This window comes from Vanellus vanellus (genome assembly GCF_965231255.1).
Source record: "Vanellus vanellus genome assembly, chromosome: 9".
NCBI classification, from domain to species: domain Eukaryota; kingdom Metazoa; phylum Chordata; class Aves; order Charadriiformes; family Charadriidae; genus Vanellus; species Vanellus vanellus.
Genome location: NC_138914.1, coordinates 10,181,138 through 10,198,384, shown reverse-complemented (window position 1 = coordinate 10,198,384; position 17,247 = coordinate 10,181,138). Strand labels below are relative to the sequence as shown.

Sequence of the window (17,247 nt, the reverse complement as noted above, 5' to 3'; positions counted from 1 at the left end):
GTTTGCATGAAACGTAATTAAAATTATGACCTGAGTGATCTTCTAACACATCCCAAAGGAGTCCTGAAGTCAGAGCTATAAGAAAACGATTCCACTCTACCTCTTGCCTTTGTTCCTGAACTGGCTCCTAAATGTCCTCCACCACCCTGTGCCGCTGCCCCTTCCACTTCTGGCACCCGCAGTAAGTTTGCCGACGACACCAAGCTGTGTGGAGCGGTCAACATGCTGGAGGGAAGGGATGTCATCCAGAGGGACCTGGACAGGCTGGAGAGATGGGCTTGTGCGAAACTCATGAATTTCAACCAGGTCAAGTGCAGGGTCCTGCACCTGGGTCGGGGCAATCCCAAGCACAAATCCAGGCTGGGTGGAGAATGGATTGACAGCAGCCCTGAGGAGAAGGGCTTGGGGGTGTTGGTGGATGAGAAGCTCACCATGAGCCGGCAATGTGCATTCGCAGCCCAGAAAGCCCCTGGCATCCCGGGCTGCATCCCCCGCAGCGTGGCCAGCAGGGCGAGGGGGGGGATTGTGCCCCTCTGCCGCACTCTGGGGAGACCCCCCTGCAGTGCTGCCTCCGGCTCGGGGGGTCCCAATAGCAGAAGGACACGGAGCTGTTGGAGCGGGGCCAGAGGAGGCCCCGGAGATGCTGCGAGGGCTGGAGCCCCTCTGCTGGGAGGACAGGCTGAGAGAGTTGGGGGGGGTCAGCCTGGAGAAGAGAAGGATCCGGGGAGACCTCAGAGCCCCTTCCAGTGCCTAAAGGGGCTCCAGGAGAGCTGGGGAGGGACTCCTGATCAGGGAGGGGAGTGATGGGATGAGGGGGAACGGTTTTACACTGAAAGAGGGGAGATTGAGATGACATCTGGGGAAGAAATTCTCTCCTGTGAGGGTGGCGAGCCCCTGGCGCAGGTTGCCCCGAGAAGCTGTGGCTGCCCCATCCCTGGAGGTGTTCAAGGCCAGGTTGGACGGGGTTTGGAGCAATCTGGGCTGGGAGGAGGTGTCCCTGCCCAGGGCAGGGGGGTGGGACTGGATGGGCTTCAAGGTCCCTTCCAACCCAAACCATTCTATGACTCTGCCGCTGCTGCCTGCCCCGTGCCCTCCTCCGCTGCTGCCGCCCCCCCCCCTGCCCCTCACACACTGGGGGCTCTTCCGCTGCCCTCCTCTGCCCAGCACTGGGGTGATGCTTTCCAGCTGGGTGCACATCTCTCCATCGTTTGTCCTGGACTCCTGCAATGCATTGTTCACTTCTCTCCCACTGCTGAGGACCAATACAAGAAAAGCCCACCCAAACCCATTTCTGACACTGCCCGAACAGCACTCATCTTCAGTCAGCCCCTGTCCCAGCAATACCCCGGCACTTCTCCGTGCAAACCAAACCCCTGCAGATACACAAGCAAATACATGGTTATAAAGTAATCACATAAGTAATCATTTTCTTACTTACACCCACATTCAGTAAATACAGCTCTACAGGTCTACCTACTTTATCCATTCAGTGATCAACGAATTGAAAATATTTTTCTAATTAATCATTGTACTTAATCAAAAATTCAAGAAAGCTAAAATTCTCTGCAGTTGCCAAAGAACAGAAACGTAGGATTGAACAGCCATTGTTCTTTTTTTTTCCCCAACTGCATTCAGTTATGGATTTCATACCGAGTTAGATTACAAAGGTATTTTCTGTTTACTCATTTAATGAATTACAAGCAATTCCATCATTTACTCTGTTTATTTCCATTTTTTTTTCCTACAAACTAGTGCATTACCCTCCGAACCGCCCCCTGACTGCAGTACCTGTGTCTCTGTGCAGTGCTACACCAAAAGCCTTGTTCGAACCTGGGCTCGAACAAATCAGCCCATTCGAACTAAGCAACGCAGGCGCTCACAGAGTCAGAACCAGATTCGTATTGCTCACGATTTGGAAACACATACTATTTTTCAATAGAAAACTGAAACCAAGGGGACACCTGGAGAGAAAACTTTTGCAGAATCTGGATTTTGTTTAAGTCAATCTCCCAGTCAATAAACTGCCCGTTCATGCCATCAGTCACATTTCTGAGCAAACCCCAGCTCTGCTCCTGATGTGCACGACAAGGGAACCAGGCAACGGGGAGAAAAACAGCACCTCGCCAAAGGACTGTTAATCTGAAGCTATCACTGGATGTGAATGACAAGGTTACACTGAATAAAACCTCCCTGTGTTAGAGAAACAGGTCATAGTTCTATTTTAAATAACAATAAGTGTCATATTTATTGCTCCATTTGTTCTTTCCAGGAAAACATAACGACAGAAAAGACCAAACAAACACTTCACCATCCCGTGGGTAGCTGGTTCTGACCCCGTACATCCTCTCCTCTGAAGAGATTAATTTCCCTTGAAAAACACCGGATACAAAGCTGTATTTTGTACAGCATTTTATGGAGACTTTTCACATACCCAAGCACATCCCGGTTGCTCGGGGCAGTGACTATGTCCTCCGTGAAGCCCGCATTACACTGGGGCCCAACCCATGGCAGGACTCCTTCCGCACTTACACTGCACCAAAACTTCCTTCCTGGGTTGTCTCCGTGTCTCTGCGTCAGCACAATCCCAGAAGAAACTGGTGCCAAACCTTTTGTCAGGTCATTTCCTTAGGAAACCACATTGCATCCCACTGCGACACACGTGGGGACTTTGGTTGGCTCCTCTACTCTCCAGGTGCCCCGGTACCCCAGGGGATGCTCCACTGGCTGCATGGGACCACCAGTGCGGGGTGGCTTTGCTTGCAAGACCTGGACTCTGTTACCTCTACCTCCAGAGATGGGGTCTATAGAGCTCCAGCCCTGTGAAGCTGCTGGCAAGATGAACACCGTATAAATAGGCATGTGTGTAGGACGGGGACATTTGGCTACAGGCCATGTCTGGCGAGATCCACCACTGGGAGGATGACACCGCCTTACTGCCCCAAAGGAGAAAAGTCTTGTGTGAGTAAGGCCAAAAGGCAGGGGTGGCCGCCCGAGGGTCATCAGAGATCAGTAAAGATATTCTTTCAATATCAGACTCTGCTGCACATTAAAAAAAAAAAAAACATTTTAAGCTGTATTCCTCTAACGCTTTATAAATTGGCACACCAGCTTAAACCAGAAGAATAATACCACATTAAACCGCAGGTCTCTTGGCATTAAAATGATGCGCCGGCTCCCGATTCTCCCGCGGAGAATGCGTGCGTGCGTGTGTGTTAGTCTAATCGGATACTTGGGGGATGTTTGCCCTGGAGAGCAAACGAGGACACATGCACGTGCCCAGCAATTGTCCCTCTCACGCGGGAATCCTGAATTACTTCAGTACAGAGCCCACGTAACGCCGTACCACTGCCGGGGTGCAGCTCCCCACCCGAAAGGAGGAACCTCCCCTCCTGCTCTCCAGGCTGGACCCCTTCAACTAGTTGGCAAAGAGTCGCAAGTAACAAACATCTTAACAGAACATCAAGAATGTTCATGAAGTGCAAAGAGGCTAAATTCACTGGAAAATTATTCGTGGTATATAATTCTGTAATACAGCGTCTAACAAAATTACATTCTGAGCTGCATGGTTAACCAGTACAATTTTGCTGCAATCAACATGTAATTTTTTTTGCAGAAAGTCTTGATTTCAAATATCCTGGAAATGTTAAACAGCTGATATTAATATGAGTACAGATTTAATATAAGGCTCTTTATCCCACGGACATGATAAGCATCATGACAAGTGGTGTAACTATGGCAATTATATTTTTTTTCTTTCCTTTTCCACTGAACAGCAAGAACAGACATCTCACTACATGCAGTGCCAGACTCTTCTCCCAAGTAAGACTCGGTGCTCTGGGTTACAGAGCAGTAACTAAGCCAAATATCAGATCCCAGGACTGGAATGCCTTTCTTTCCCATCACGTGTGTCCGTTGTGTTTCATGGGCATTTACATGTATTTAGCCATTAACCTAACTCCCTTCCTTTCTTTGCGCTACGGCTAGAAAACAAAAACATGGCTTTGTTCCTTGCTGTCAGATAGAGATCTAAACCAACAAGCTCAGCCCAAAGTCGAAACACCTATTTTCATGACTAAAAGGATGCTCTCCTCTTTAACGTGTCACCGTACGTCACGGGAGGAGATGCACACGTTTCCTCTCCTGAAGCCAACACAGAGAAAAACCCCAGCGGTGGTTTCCAGAGGCGCTGGGTGTGAAAGTGGTGCCTATTTGCAACAAGAGACAAACACTGAGAAACACCAATTTCTTACGCATCATTTTTTTTGATTTGCTGCTGCTTACTGGCCCCCAAAAAACCAAACCATGCCAGGCCCCTGCTGCACAAATATATTCTGTGTTTGCTATCTGTGTCAACATAAAATAATATCTATCTCATTTTACAGTATTATTTCATGTCAGTGACAAATGAATGCTCAGCTGTGCCTCACGCTCGTTCTACTCACTCTCCTTCAGTTCATCAGCACTGTCATTTCCGAGCGCTACACCGAAATTTTCTATGGGTTTGTTTTCCACAAGGTGACAGAATATACCAAGGCTTGGGTAAAACCACCAAAGATACCCAACCGCAGGCAGGAACAGGCTCGTGTAACGTCACGACACCCGCGCCCGTGTACTGCAAACGAAATACCTCGACCAGAGCCATGACAGCTCTCCTGTAAATGTGGCGGTTACCGACGGGCAGTTGCTGGGGTACGTTTGATTTTGCGACAGCCACCGCTCTTTTCTAACCCCGCGGGCTGCGGCACCCCTCAGCACACCACGGTTTTGAACCAACGGAGGGGTTTTTTCTATTCTTATCTATACAGTCTTTGAACGGTTTTCTTCATGCACGCAGAAAACTGCATGGATTCACACCTTTATTTTGAGAGCTTAATTTAGCTATAATATTGCTTATTTTCAGCTTTCCTGGCCTTTTTACTCCATTATTACTATGATTAGCTTTTTGAACTTGCTTACCAAATTTTCAATAGGTTTGTGAACAAATACTCTTTCAGCTATCCCATTGCCACTGGTTCTGCCTGCTGGTGGAAACCCTTTGTACCTGCTGGCCTGAGAGCTCTTCCACTAAAGACTGGGCTCCCACAATTGCAAAGATCATTAATCTCAGAAAAATAAACAAAAGAAAAAAAGAAAATAAAATATCTTTTGTTCTGAGTGAAAACGCAGCAGCAAAGTCACCAGGTCTAACACAGAACCGCAATCCCAACAGGCAAATCCAAGAGGAACGGGCTCCGCTGGTTCCCAGCGAGCCATGGTTCCCTTTTTCTGCAGGGAAAAGGCGAAAGGGAGCCCTCCCCCATCAGATCTGCCAGTGGGGGTTTTGCTGACAACTTCTCTGCCACATATGTTCAACCCTGTTACTTCAGTGGCAGCTATGAATAGACCTCCCTTATACCTGAGGGGAAAAAAAATTGAAGTCACTCATTTAATGCAGGTTTTGCACCTAACCTTATCGCCTATACAGATTTCATCGCAAATGTAAGCTACTCACTTCTAAACCAGATGTTAGATGTCCTTAAAATAATTCATTTCGCTGTCCTTCGCTCCCAGCAGTATGTGACAGCTGATCGTGCTGATGGCTGTAGAACCACTGCACGGGAACCGAAGCAGAGCTTCTTCATAGACGTTTTAATTCAGCACAGAATTTTTAAAGAAGTGTTGTTCTTTTTTTTTTTTTAATGAAAAAAAGGAAAAATTTTACCTCGCTTTGCTGAACAGGAAAATAAAAAGCGTATCTCGAGGCACGTGTTACTGGCTGCTGCTGGTCGGGGCTGAGCAGGATGACGCGCGTCAGCACAGAAGTCCCTCACCACCAGCGCTGAGCTGAAGGTAACGGGATTACACCAGGGAATGGCTACCGAGCGTCAAATTTAAACACAACCATTGCACCTCACAGTCCATTAGAAATATTTTCTTTCCCCGAACATTGCATCTCAAGCATGCACTGAAGGAAGGCCTTTCTCTTCTGTCCTGTCCACATACCGAGGCTCAATATTTAACTGCAGCGGGGCTTTGCCGTGGAGGCAGCACAGCGAGACGGCGAGCACGTGGGCTTATACCGCGTGTACTGCCGGGGAAATCGATCTGTGGTGTCGGCGGGCGACAGCTTCTTGTCTAACAGTTAATAATAATAATTTAATAAATTCAGTTAACTGATTGTAATAACCACAGGCAAACTAAAACGGCTGCAAAACAATTTTCTAGCCATCAAAAATCACCAACTGTGAACAAGATCAAGAAAATCTGTAGACTCTAAATTGTAAAACCTCAAATTCAGCTTCCATACTACCTCAGAGGCCAAAACACAGTGCAAAGTTTAGCATATGCTTCCTTCAGTCTTAATGGTCTTAATGGACTTCAGTCTTAATGGACTTAATGGTCATTAGTTGTTAGAATCATAGAACCATAGAATGGTTTGGGTTGGAAGGGACCTTAAAGATCACCTAGTTCCACCCCCCTGCCCTGGGCAGGGACACCTCCCCCCAGCCCAGGTTGCTCCAAGCCCCGTCCAACCTGGCCTTGAACACCTCCAGGGATGGGGCAGCCACAGCTTCTCTGGGCAATCTGCCCCAGGGGCTCACCACCCTCACAGCAAAGAACTTCTTCCTCATATCTCACCTAAATCTCTCCTCTTCCAGTTTGAAGCCATTCCCCCTCATGCCATCACTCCATGCCCTTGTAAAATGTCCCTCTCCAGCTCTCCTGTAGGCCCTCTTTAGGTACTCTCCTAAAATCTCCTTCCCAGCTATCTGTAGTCAAACTATCCACACTGTTATCCTCAGTGGCCAGACAGCAACGTGTGTCGGAGTCTGTAAATCTTTCTCGGCGTGGAAGTTCCCTGATTATATTGAGTCAGGTTTTGCACCTGAGGTTACGGACCATGGTTGCTCTTGGGCACAGTTTCGTTATAATTATAGTAGCAATAACAATTAAAAGAGTGAGTAGACATCCTGAAAGCTGGAAAATTGTAACGTTTGCTGTTGCTTGGATAGAAATATGACTCCAAATATTGCAATGTCCTAGCCTGGGGAAATTCCAGGGACTTCAGTGAAATTACGCGGAGAATGTCAAGTCTGATTTCATAGTCCTACAACTCTTTATCTGAGTCACCTCATTAACACAGATGAGGATGTGAGTGCACGTAAGAGACTACAGCAAGCTACAGCCTGAGAACAGCATCAGGTGAGTCCTGTCAGGGTGACATTTACCCGACTCGGGAGAAAGGGAGCCGAAAGTCTTTATCTTTTCCCTGATATTACAATTTATGAATTTGAAAAATTCTCCCTGAGAGGATGTAAGGACTGATAAATTAGTCAAAGGGATAACTCAGCGCTACTAAGAGTTTATTAGGCTAAAAAGCAAGAGAGGGACTGGTCCGTGAGGTATAACAATATATGCAAAATTTACAGCTCGCTCTTCTTCCAAAATTCCTAGGAAACAAGATCACATAAAATGACAAAGAGAAACAATGGCACAAAAGAGGAATACTAATACTACTATACTAATTAATACTCATTTGTGTGTCAAAGGCGTATATCTAGCTACCTAGCTTTTAATATCCAAAGCACTTATAGCCATGAATAGGGTGTTTTAACCAGCATTGTTCAGACCTCAAACTATAAGATGATAGCTTAAGTGCATAAAGAATTTCAGTTTTTAAAACAGTCTGACACTTTCCTGCATATTTACAAGTATTGTATCACCTAAGTCATAAAAGGTGTGCAACATAATTAATATGGGCGCATGCAATTATGTGCAGGTGTTGAAGTGCATCCCCAACTCCAGTTATTTTGAGATGTACAAAAAAAGTATCCAATCCCCAAGTGTTCAGACAAGAGGGGATCTGGCACAGGCGCCTGGAGGAACCGTGCTGCCCTGGAGGCTGCAAACTCCCCAGCGCCTCAGGGCATCTACTGGCCTGTTACTAGCACATTTTGAGTTTTTCCAGGGAAATTTCCTGGCTGTATAATAATACTAATTAAAAAACCAATCTCATAAGTAGCTGGAGTCCAGCTACGCCTAACAAAGTCTAAAGGATGAACACCTTGCTTCCCCTGACCTACCTTCAGGTCTCATTCAAGCAATAGTTGCAAAGAACTTATTTCTGAGAGGTTTTAAATGAAGCATTTAAACAACACATACTGCTCTCAGCCACACAAAGTGCTGTCATGGTTTAAAAAATATATACCCATTGTGAGGGATACCCTTCACGGTTCGAAATGCCGTGATAAGAGTACAACCTTGCGTTGCCAAGAAGGATGATCGCAAACCCCACAAGATGGTTAGGGAGAGAATAATTTCTGGCGTTATTTTGGCTGCTGGGCAACAGGATGCTGTCATGGATATATGAAACCTGAAGGAAAACTTTGGTTCAAATGGATATTGAGACCTTGGGAAACTGGTAAAAATTAAAATGGAAATTTAATGTGCAAACGCAAATGGAGGAGGGAGGAGGAATTACGTTCTCGGAACAAAAGTTCTCTTATTTGGTTTTGTTTTTTTTTTTTTACAGGAGAAACCTGGCCCCACGCTGGTTGCTGAGGGGATGGGGTGCTGCTCCGCTGCCCCGTGGGGAGCGGGGAGGGCTCTGCTCTGCCCCGGAGCCCCCAGCCACGCCGGTGCTGAAGGGTCTGAGGACCACGGGAAAGGGAACTCACCAAAACCAACAAAAGTGTCAACAACATCAAACAGCACATCTAAGTTTCACTTGCCGCTCTCCAGAGCACACCAAACGATTTTCTTTCCAGCATATTGGTGTTAAGGCACTTCAGTCCTGCGTGTCTTCCTCTTTTTAGAAGCTGCATCTGTATAAATCTTCTAGTTTAAAAAGTAAATAAGACAATATCAAACCTGTAAAATTGTACCCGTGGAAAATGGGCCTCATCAGGGATACCCCTCGGTGCGTACAGAATTAAAGGTTGTTCAACTGTTCAACCTCATCAACTGTAGCTGGGCTACAGCTTGGCAAATATGTGCTAACGAATAAGTAATTTCTGGAATAAATACTCACATTCCAGTTTCCAGTTTAAATTTGCAAAAGTACCGGAGTGCAAGGACGCCAATGGGGCGTAGGAGGCACCCGTGGGCATCCCCCTATCAGCGTGGGCGCCTTAGAGCTGTGTCCCTAACAGGTAGTGACCGCCGGGAGAGCAGCTCCGGAGAAAAAGTAGGTGGTGATTACAACAAGAGGGAGGAAAAAAAATCACCTCTGAACTGTAGGAAATGGAAGATAAGAAATGCACCTGTGGTTCATAGTGTGGCACAACAGCAAATTGTGTTTCCTCTGCTTTATCAAACTACACTATGCAAAGTTACATAAAAACAAGGACTAATGTTTCCGAGGGGGAGCACAATACGGTCTGTGGCAAACGCATTTTTGCTACGGCTTTACTAAGTGCTGTCCCATCACTGTCGAGCCGTATTCCCGCACGTCTCCCGAGAGGAGCGCAGCCAGTCCTGTCCTGGTCCTCCCCTTTGGACGATGGGGTGAGGGACCCACAGACTGCCGCACCGGGGGCTGGGCCCGGGCGGGAGACAAGACCCAGTGTATGACACAGGGAAAGGCACCAGCCCCGATGCTGCAGCGACCTTGTGGCCATAAAATAGATGTTCCCTCGATTTCCCACTTATTGCCTGGGCATAGAGCCGTTCGGGTTGGAAGGGACCTTTAAAGGCCATCTAGTCCAACTCCCTGCCACGGGCAGGGCATGGTCCTTCGCGCCACCTCCAAAACAACTGCAAAAAGAAGTTTAAGTATCAGTTGAAAACAACAGCAAAAATGCTCAGGTCCTGCGGTAAAAAGCAGCTGAAAACAAATTGCAAATCTGAGCTCCTGCAGAAGAACAGGACCAGTCGCTGTCTCACCCCAGCATCCCATTTTGGTAGTTCAGAGCATTCATGTTTTCTAACTTAGAGGCAACCGGGGGAGCCTGTGCTCCCCACGAGCTGAGCCTTCCCCCGGCAGGGTGAGGGAAAACCAATTCTAACTCCAAAACTTGCTAAAAAGGGAAGCGAATTTCTTCATCCATTTTACGCTTGAGTGCCTCCGCTATCGCTTGTAACCTGTTCTGCAGATGGAGTTTTACAGACCGTGGCACAGCGGGTGCCACCGCGGTGGCCGCGCTCCATGGGCAGCGATGCCGTGCCGCGCCGGAGGCCGTGCCATCGCTCCCGCACCGCCTCTTGCCAAATAAAGTGGACTCTACCATGTCAACGAAATCATTTACAACATGGGAAACAGGAAAATATGTATTAGGGACTAATTTGGGGTGTGGCATGGGCTTATATGGATGCACCTCTGTGCAATACTTTTAAAATAAGCGTATCATCGTTAGAAGAAATTTATGATAAATGTTTAGTTTTTCAGTAAGATATTCTAGAATAAAAATAGATGCAGTGAAGACCTGCCCAAGTCTTTTGCTTATCATTTTTGACTGCAAATTCTCATTTCTTAGCAGTCTCCACTGAATAGAAAATCCTTCAAGTGAGGTTAAACACAGGGCACTTTCTCAGGATGAAACTAGCCAGATTTAAAACAAAAATGACACTTCTATCCAGAAAATAATTATTCTATGCCACATACTCTAAGGCACAGCAAGCTACAGAACATCACACCACTCGGACCCAAAGCCCTCAAAGAGTTGCCCAGTCCCCGAGACGCTGCTGCTGGATGGCGTAGGCGGCCCCGGGGTCCCTGGGACTGCGCAGGAGGAGGAGAGGCACAGAAAATCCTTGGCACTAGAGGGTAACTGGAACTATTTACCTCTTTCACCATAAGCCCAAGATCGTTTTGAAACCATGTCATGACTCACATCACAACATTACAGCATAATTTAAATAATCGCGTATATATTCTAGGAGAGATATGACCAAGAAACGTAATGACTCCACACAACATGGTGCTGCACATACCTTCCAAACCATCTCAACACTTTGCAATTGCCATGGAAATTCCTCTGCATACAGATCAAGCGGAAAAAAAAAAAAGACTTGCAAAGCATCTGAGAACCTCTCGGAAGCAGCACGCTGTGCCCGAGCCCTGGGAGGAGAGCCCCTGCCTCGAGGGCGGCTGAGCTACCCTCGCTCCTAACAGGACTATAATTGTTTAACAGCTTTAGTGGTGCTAATGGCCCACTCTGCCTAAAAGCCACCCCTCCCAGCTCTGCCCCTGCAGAGAGGTACAGCGATTGGCATTTTCAAATTAATGCAGTTAGTACTGGAGATCTACTCATTGCCCAGGGCAGCGCGCAGGACCAGCTTCGGGGAAACCCAACGTGAATTCAAGAGGAACGCAAAGTTCAAGGATGTGCCAGCTGCAGCACGAAGTTCAGAAAACATTTCCGCTGAGCAGGTACCTGCTCCTCTTTGTGTCCTTAACCCCTCGCAGCGAGCACTGGGGCACATAGCCAAGGTGGAAAGGTTAGCTGCTGTTTGAAAACCTGAGGCCAGAGCCTCCGCTAATACCAATTGACGGTTCTTCTTCAAAGCAATGGGACCACTGTGGTTTGGACATGCTCAGCATCTGGCCCAGATCGAGTCAAAGTTCAGCAGAAAAGACAGACAAATGATAAAAGGTTCCTGGTGAATTGCAGTGTTTCACCATCATCCCCACTAAAACAGCTCTAAGTGCTGAAAGACTACCAGTACCATTTTGTTGCAAAAAGCAACCAAAATAACAATGCCCAGTAATAACAATCCAACCAAAAAGCAGCAGGACACTCTCCGTTTATCCTCTCCTTGACTGCTTATAAATATTAACAACAGACTTCAGAGCACAGGAAGCTCATGGCCATCACTCAGTCCCTTCCCAGAGCAAAAAAGTAACCCACGGCACGGTTTTCTTTGTCCTTCTCACACGGGAGTGAATCCCTGTTAAACACCACGTATTACACACATGGCCAAATGCTCAGTAACTCCAGTGTGCCAAGGGGACGGGCCAAAGAAAGCCACAGAGGCTTTGCACCAGCCTAGAAGAAGAATTTACTGACCTTGGCACGAAGCGTCAGACTCAGGCTACCCTCAAAACCTTATGGTCCTCGCTCATCGGGTGCAGGAGGCAGGCGAGGAGAGGCGCTGTCTTTCTGGGACTCACACGATCCCATCTGCGACGCACGAGGGTCTCACCATCGCCATCCCCCGGAGCACGCCAGCCTTGCCCCGGGAGGCTCTGAAAGCCCCAGGGACGGCTCCAGGTCCTTCAGGTATCACAAGCACTGAGCCACGGGACTGCCTTTTCCTCCTGACCCGTAAGCGTACTGCTTGGCGATGGGTCAGGAGAGAAGCGCTGCGGATATTTCTACAGTGCCCAATGTGTCTCTACGAAAGCATTTGGTGTTTATTTGCCTTGTTCAGGTGATGGACAATTTTTTTTTTCCCCTGACCCAGACACCACGTAGAGTTTTTCAGGCTTTGTGTTTTCATCAGTCTCAACAGTAAAGAAGTCCTATTTTCACAGGAAACAATTTAAAAGCATTATAAATGCATCTCTCTGTGCATCACATAGCAGAAACTGATACAGTCAAGTAATGGCTTAAGCACCGTGTTCATACCTACACACAAATACGATACCACCAAAACAAGTGTCAATTTACAACTAAGTCGATGTTTTCCTGCTATCACCGCTTTGCTTTTAATACAGTGTATTGTTTCTTGCTGGGTTTTGTTTTGTAGTCCTGGAAGAACAAATCAAACTACAACAACCAGAGCTGCAGCAACCAGCCCAGCTGGAAGAGAAACACCCACGGTGAGAGACGGAAAGCTGTACCTGAGGCAGAAGAGCACTGGTGTGGGCAAGACCACCACAAGCCCAAACCATCCTCGACTGCAGCATTTTTCATAGCCTGGGGTGGCCCAAATTTAAAAATCTGCTTAGAGAATCTGAATGGCCATTTACTTTTTATAGGACTTGGATGACAAAATTATTTGTGTGCCTTTGCAGAGAGCAATTCCTTACATTATACAATAACGTTACAGGGAAAAAATATTTTTTAGAAACCTTTGCGAACTTGTAATTCTTTAAATTTTAAATGGATTTTAAATTTTATATTGAAAAAAGTGATTTCTCCTGAGATTTAGGGTGTGTTCCATCTGTCTGCTATTGTTTCCATCTCTTGCCTTTATCAATTTCATCTTCACATAGTCGCCCTTTACTCTTTCACATTTGATTTGCAATAATACTTTGAGTGGCCCCTTCTTGTCTCCGACTACTTTGTCATATTTCCTTTAACACCAGCCACCACCAACCTTTCTGACTCCGGCCCTCCGCTGAGGCGGGTCATTCTGCTGTTCGTAAAGAGCTTCACACCTTAAATAAGGCTTTCTGCCCGAGCCGGGCGAGTTAGAATAATGGGCACGATTCAAATACAATAAAAAGCAATTTGAACACTTCACAAGAACTCGAGTTGAATTGCAACTGGAGCTGCGGCAATTTACACCAGCTAAGGATATTAGGATTTTTTTTTTTTTTCCCCTATGACTCAGAGACTCAATTCAAGCAGCTTTCCTACCTTTGCTGATATAAGTTCTCACCTATTAGAGATCAGCTAAACATTTTGAAGGCAGTATACAGCAATTTCTTCTAGCACCAACCACACAGTGCGGCAGAAACCAGGCCAGTACCTTTCATACCTGGGCAACACCTTAAAGGAGTGGGCAAAGCTGTCGGTGCACACACAGGGAATTGAAGATATGAGAAATAATAATTAACGGCTGTTAGTTAATTTTCTCCAATATCAAGTGCTTTCTCATTCCCCTAATTTCACTGGGAAAGCAGTAATTCCTGGCTGATGAAGTCACAGACACGAAATTAGCTCACAAGATCACCACGCAGGCAGTCACAACACTCAGAAAAAGCCAGCCCTCAAAAATTGTTCACTCGCGGTTATTCGGGAGTGGTCACGGGGATCACCCACAGGCAAAAAAAAAAAATAAATAAAAAAAATTTTGCAAACTTTTTTTGAGCCATTTATAATTTTAGAGTAAAGAAGATTGCTCACACGTTAGCAAACTTTATTTTTATGCTGCCAAGCAACCCTGCTGGTAAAGCCGCTAGAAATGACTCAGAAAGTATTTTGTTAGTTGTGAGATCTGATTGCCAGATGATTTGTTTGTTCCTTTTTTAAATCGTTATCCAATATCTCCATCTTCAAAGGCCTTATTGGGATCCACCTCCGCTGGTGGGAAGTAGGAGACCACCAGTCCCTCCTTTTGCCGGGGCACAGCGCGGGGATTACAATCCCCCGAGTCCTGGTGGTCCCCTTTCAAAGCGAGCCCTTCGCAGGGGAGCGTTTGGTAACGGGTGTGTGAACAATTTTTAAGTTAGATATTTGTTTTAACACAGCCGCACTAAAGCACATTCCTCATTTATTCACGTATATAATCATAATCATCATCATAACTTGAGAATAAAGTAACAAGAAGCTAGATTTTTCCTTACCTTTTTGGAAAGCAGGCAAAAGCTATACAGTAGGTGGAAGAGTGTACCAAGTAACAGATTTTTGAACACTCTTTCTTACTGGTGGTATGCAGTCTACAGGAAAAGTAAATACATTGGTATGTATAATGCGTCTGTGCACAACAAACTCTTCATATTTTGCCCTGTCATGGGGGCCACGACATTAATCCAACCGAAGAGCTCAGATTAGAGCAGCGATAGTGGAAAGCCGAGAGGCGCCACTTCATGAAATTAACTCTGGGCTAGAAATAAATGCACCAGTCCGCAGAAGTTCAGGTACCTCTGAACATGGGAGCAGCCGCTCAGAAAAGAGCAGGTCTGGTTGATTTATTATTTTTTTTTTTTCCTTTTCCCTGAACAAACTCTAGAACATTTTGGCTTTAAGTTAAGGCTCCCCAGTCCTTCCTCACCCACGCTGTCACTCTCGGGTTCCTCCGTGTAATCGGTTGTAGGGTTTTGCTTCAGAAAGATGGGACGTGCGATGGCATGCCCGTGATGTCAGGGATGAACATGGGTGAACACACAAACACACCAGGGCACAGCACGGAGCATTTGCACAGCGGTGTCCGCACATCTGTCCGAGACAGGAGATGGCTGTGTTCCACACACACTATCTGCTGAGGGGAACCCACAAAGTCAACGTCCATTCCCAACGCACGGAGAAAAGCCAGGACGGACATAGGCTGCTCTCACTGCTGTTGCGATAGAGGCAAGCACTGTTTTAAAATGGAAACATGCAAACGATGCCTGGTCTGTTCGGGGACAAGGGGCAGTGATTGCACTTCACTACTGAAAACTGAATCAGCTGCCGAGAAAGTTGTACTGAATGGTAAATAAAAATCATCTTGAATATGTCTGCACAGGTACTGAGCCCTCAAAGCACCTGCAAACTTCCACAAAGTCCACAAACTTAAAACCCTACTGAAAATCAGACTCAAAATCATAAGTTTTTAGACCCTAAAGCTTTCTGGCTAGTCCATGGGGACACCTTTCCTTTGCCACTTCTCAACAAATCTCAACTAAACTCTCCGGGGAAAGCGGTCTCCTTCCAGGAGCTGCTCTCTCTCTTTCCAATAGTCGTTTGCCACTTTGATGCACTCGGTATTTGCCGCAGAGACGCTGCATGCCTCCCGTTCGACCCTGTATACTGCCGGGCTACTCCGCAATACTCATCGTGACCTCAGAGCTGTATAAAAAAAGGGGGGGGGGGGTGGGTGGGTGGGGGTAAACTTGACCACCGCCATTGTCATAGACTGTGGGATTTTTCCCGTGAGATTGGAAACAGGGACATTGGAAGACCAACGCTCCCTGTGCTGCCAAGTCCCGAAAGGCCCTATCCCAATTCCTGCCAGAAAGCATCTTCCAAGAAAAGCCGGTCCCAGGAGGCAGTGGGCAGCGCGGGTTCCTTCTCCTGGCTGCTTCCAGAGGACCACGCGGGAAAGCAAACGCCCTTCCAGCATGGCCTGCCCATCCAGCCTGCGGAACACAACCTCCTCATCGCCACACAACCCAGACGCTGGTTCCCCTGTCGCTCTGTTGGGTAAAGCCATGAATTAAAACAAGTTGCCAGGGAAAAGGCGTAATTACATGTAAACCTCAATATAAGTTAAGTACGGGTTGGAGGTTCAAATGTTTTTCCCGTAGTCTGACACTCTGCCCTTGCAGCAGAAGCACAAGCAGAAAACCGAGCAGAAGGACTCACTACCTGTTCAACTTCAGACTTGATGAGAAGCGCCTTCTCAAATAGTGTGAAATTCGACCAAAGACACACGAGAGCAGAATGAACTCGTTACACGGATGGAAGCTGCTGTGCACCGAATTCTGCTCATCTGAATCTGCCGCAAACGGGTATTAGCAGGAAAAAGCTGTTGAATGAGTAAAAGCATGCACATGCCAGATGGCAAACTGGAATGATTCAGGGAGTTTTCATAAGTAACGCAGTTTTAGGTTGAAAAGCTTGGCCTTAATATAGCCCATTCAGCACAAAAGCCCTGCCAGGACATGGCTGGGGAGCTCCATTTGTGAAATTTCTTGTTTCCCATGGATCCTAAATAAAAAGCTGCGGCGCAGTGAGTCCCTATTCCTCCTGATGGGTGGGATATAAGGTGACTGCACTTTAAGCGATGTCCCTCCCCCGTTAGCGCAGTTTCTTCTTTTATCCTCACACTTGAACCTCAGCGCCGAGCCCGGCCCTCCTAAGCGCTCTGCCCATTTTTTTCCGAGCTCAGATTCCTGCAGATGACCCGAGAGGTGTCTGCAGCCTTTCTGCAGGACACTCAGCGCCACCGCTGAGGACCACCTGCTCTCAGGAAGCCACTGAGGTAATTTATAAGCCGTCCAGTTTTACATGCCCAGCTCCAGTTCATTAGGCACTCTTTTAAAGTTTACTAAATCCTGGAGGTTTTTTTCAAGGCTATTTTTCTGTTTCGGTTTTGACTCTGGCACATAGGTAGCGCAGGCCGTAAGTTTGGGCACAGTCACCGAACTCCCCAATGTTTGGAGGTACGTGAATCCCACGCTGGTGGCTCGGTGTTAATCGGTTCTTAGGAAACGCGAAATATTTGTGTATTTTCAATAGAAACGGCAACTCCAGTCTCCAGTACCTGAGCAAACCATCAACAGCAGCAGCACCGGGAAACACAATAGAAAATCAAACTGGAACCCCCAACTGTACTTTTGCACTTACAAGACGACACTTGGTAGCTAAGCCAGACCTGCATCTCAGCCAGCTTTGCCCAGTGCTGACCAGTCTCAGACTCAGCCTTTTAATCCCCTTCAACTAATTTCCTTTCAAC

General features: G+C 46.9%; 1 protein-coding gene across 2 annotated transcripts in view; it reads right to left on the bottom strand.

The window, feature by feature from the left end:
- The window catches only part of GRM7 (glutamate metabotropic receptor 7), a gene marked incomplete at both ends in the record, with an annotated part of 314,318 nt that overhangs the window by 13,524 nt on the left and 283,547 nt on the right, over positions 1–17,247 (bottom strand). Inside the window, one exon of one of the 2 annotated variants that reach the window (XM_082487664.1) lies at positions 14,457–14,527. The exons of the other annotated variant lie outside the window; for it this stretch is intronic. Coding sequence (XP_082343790.1) covers positions 14,457–14,527 — 71 coding nt within the window. Of the gene's footprint in view, positions 1–14,456; positions 14,528–17,247 lie in introns of those variants that run through there. 2 annotated transcript variants of the gene reach the window in all.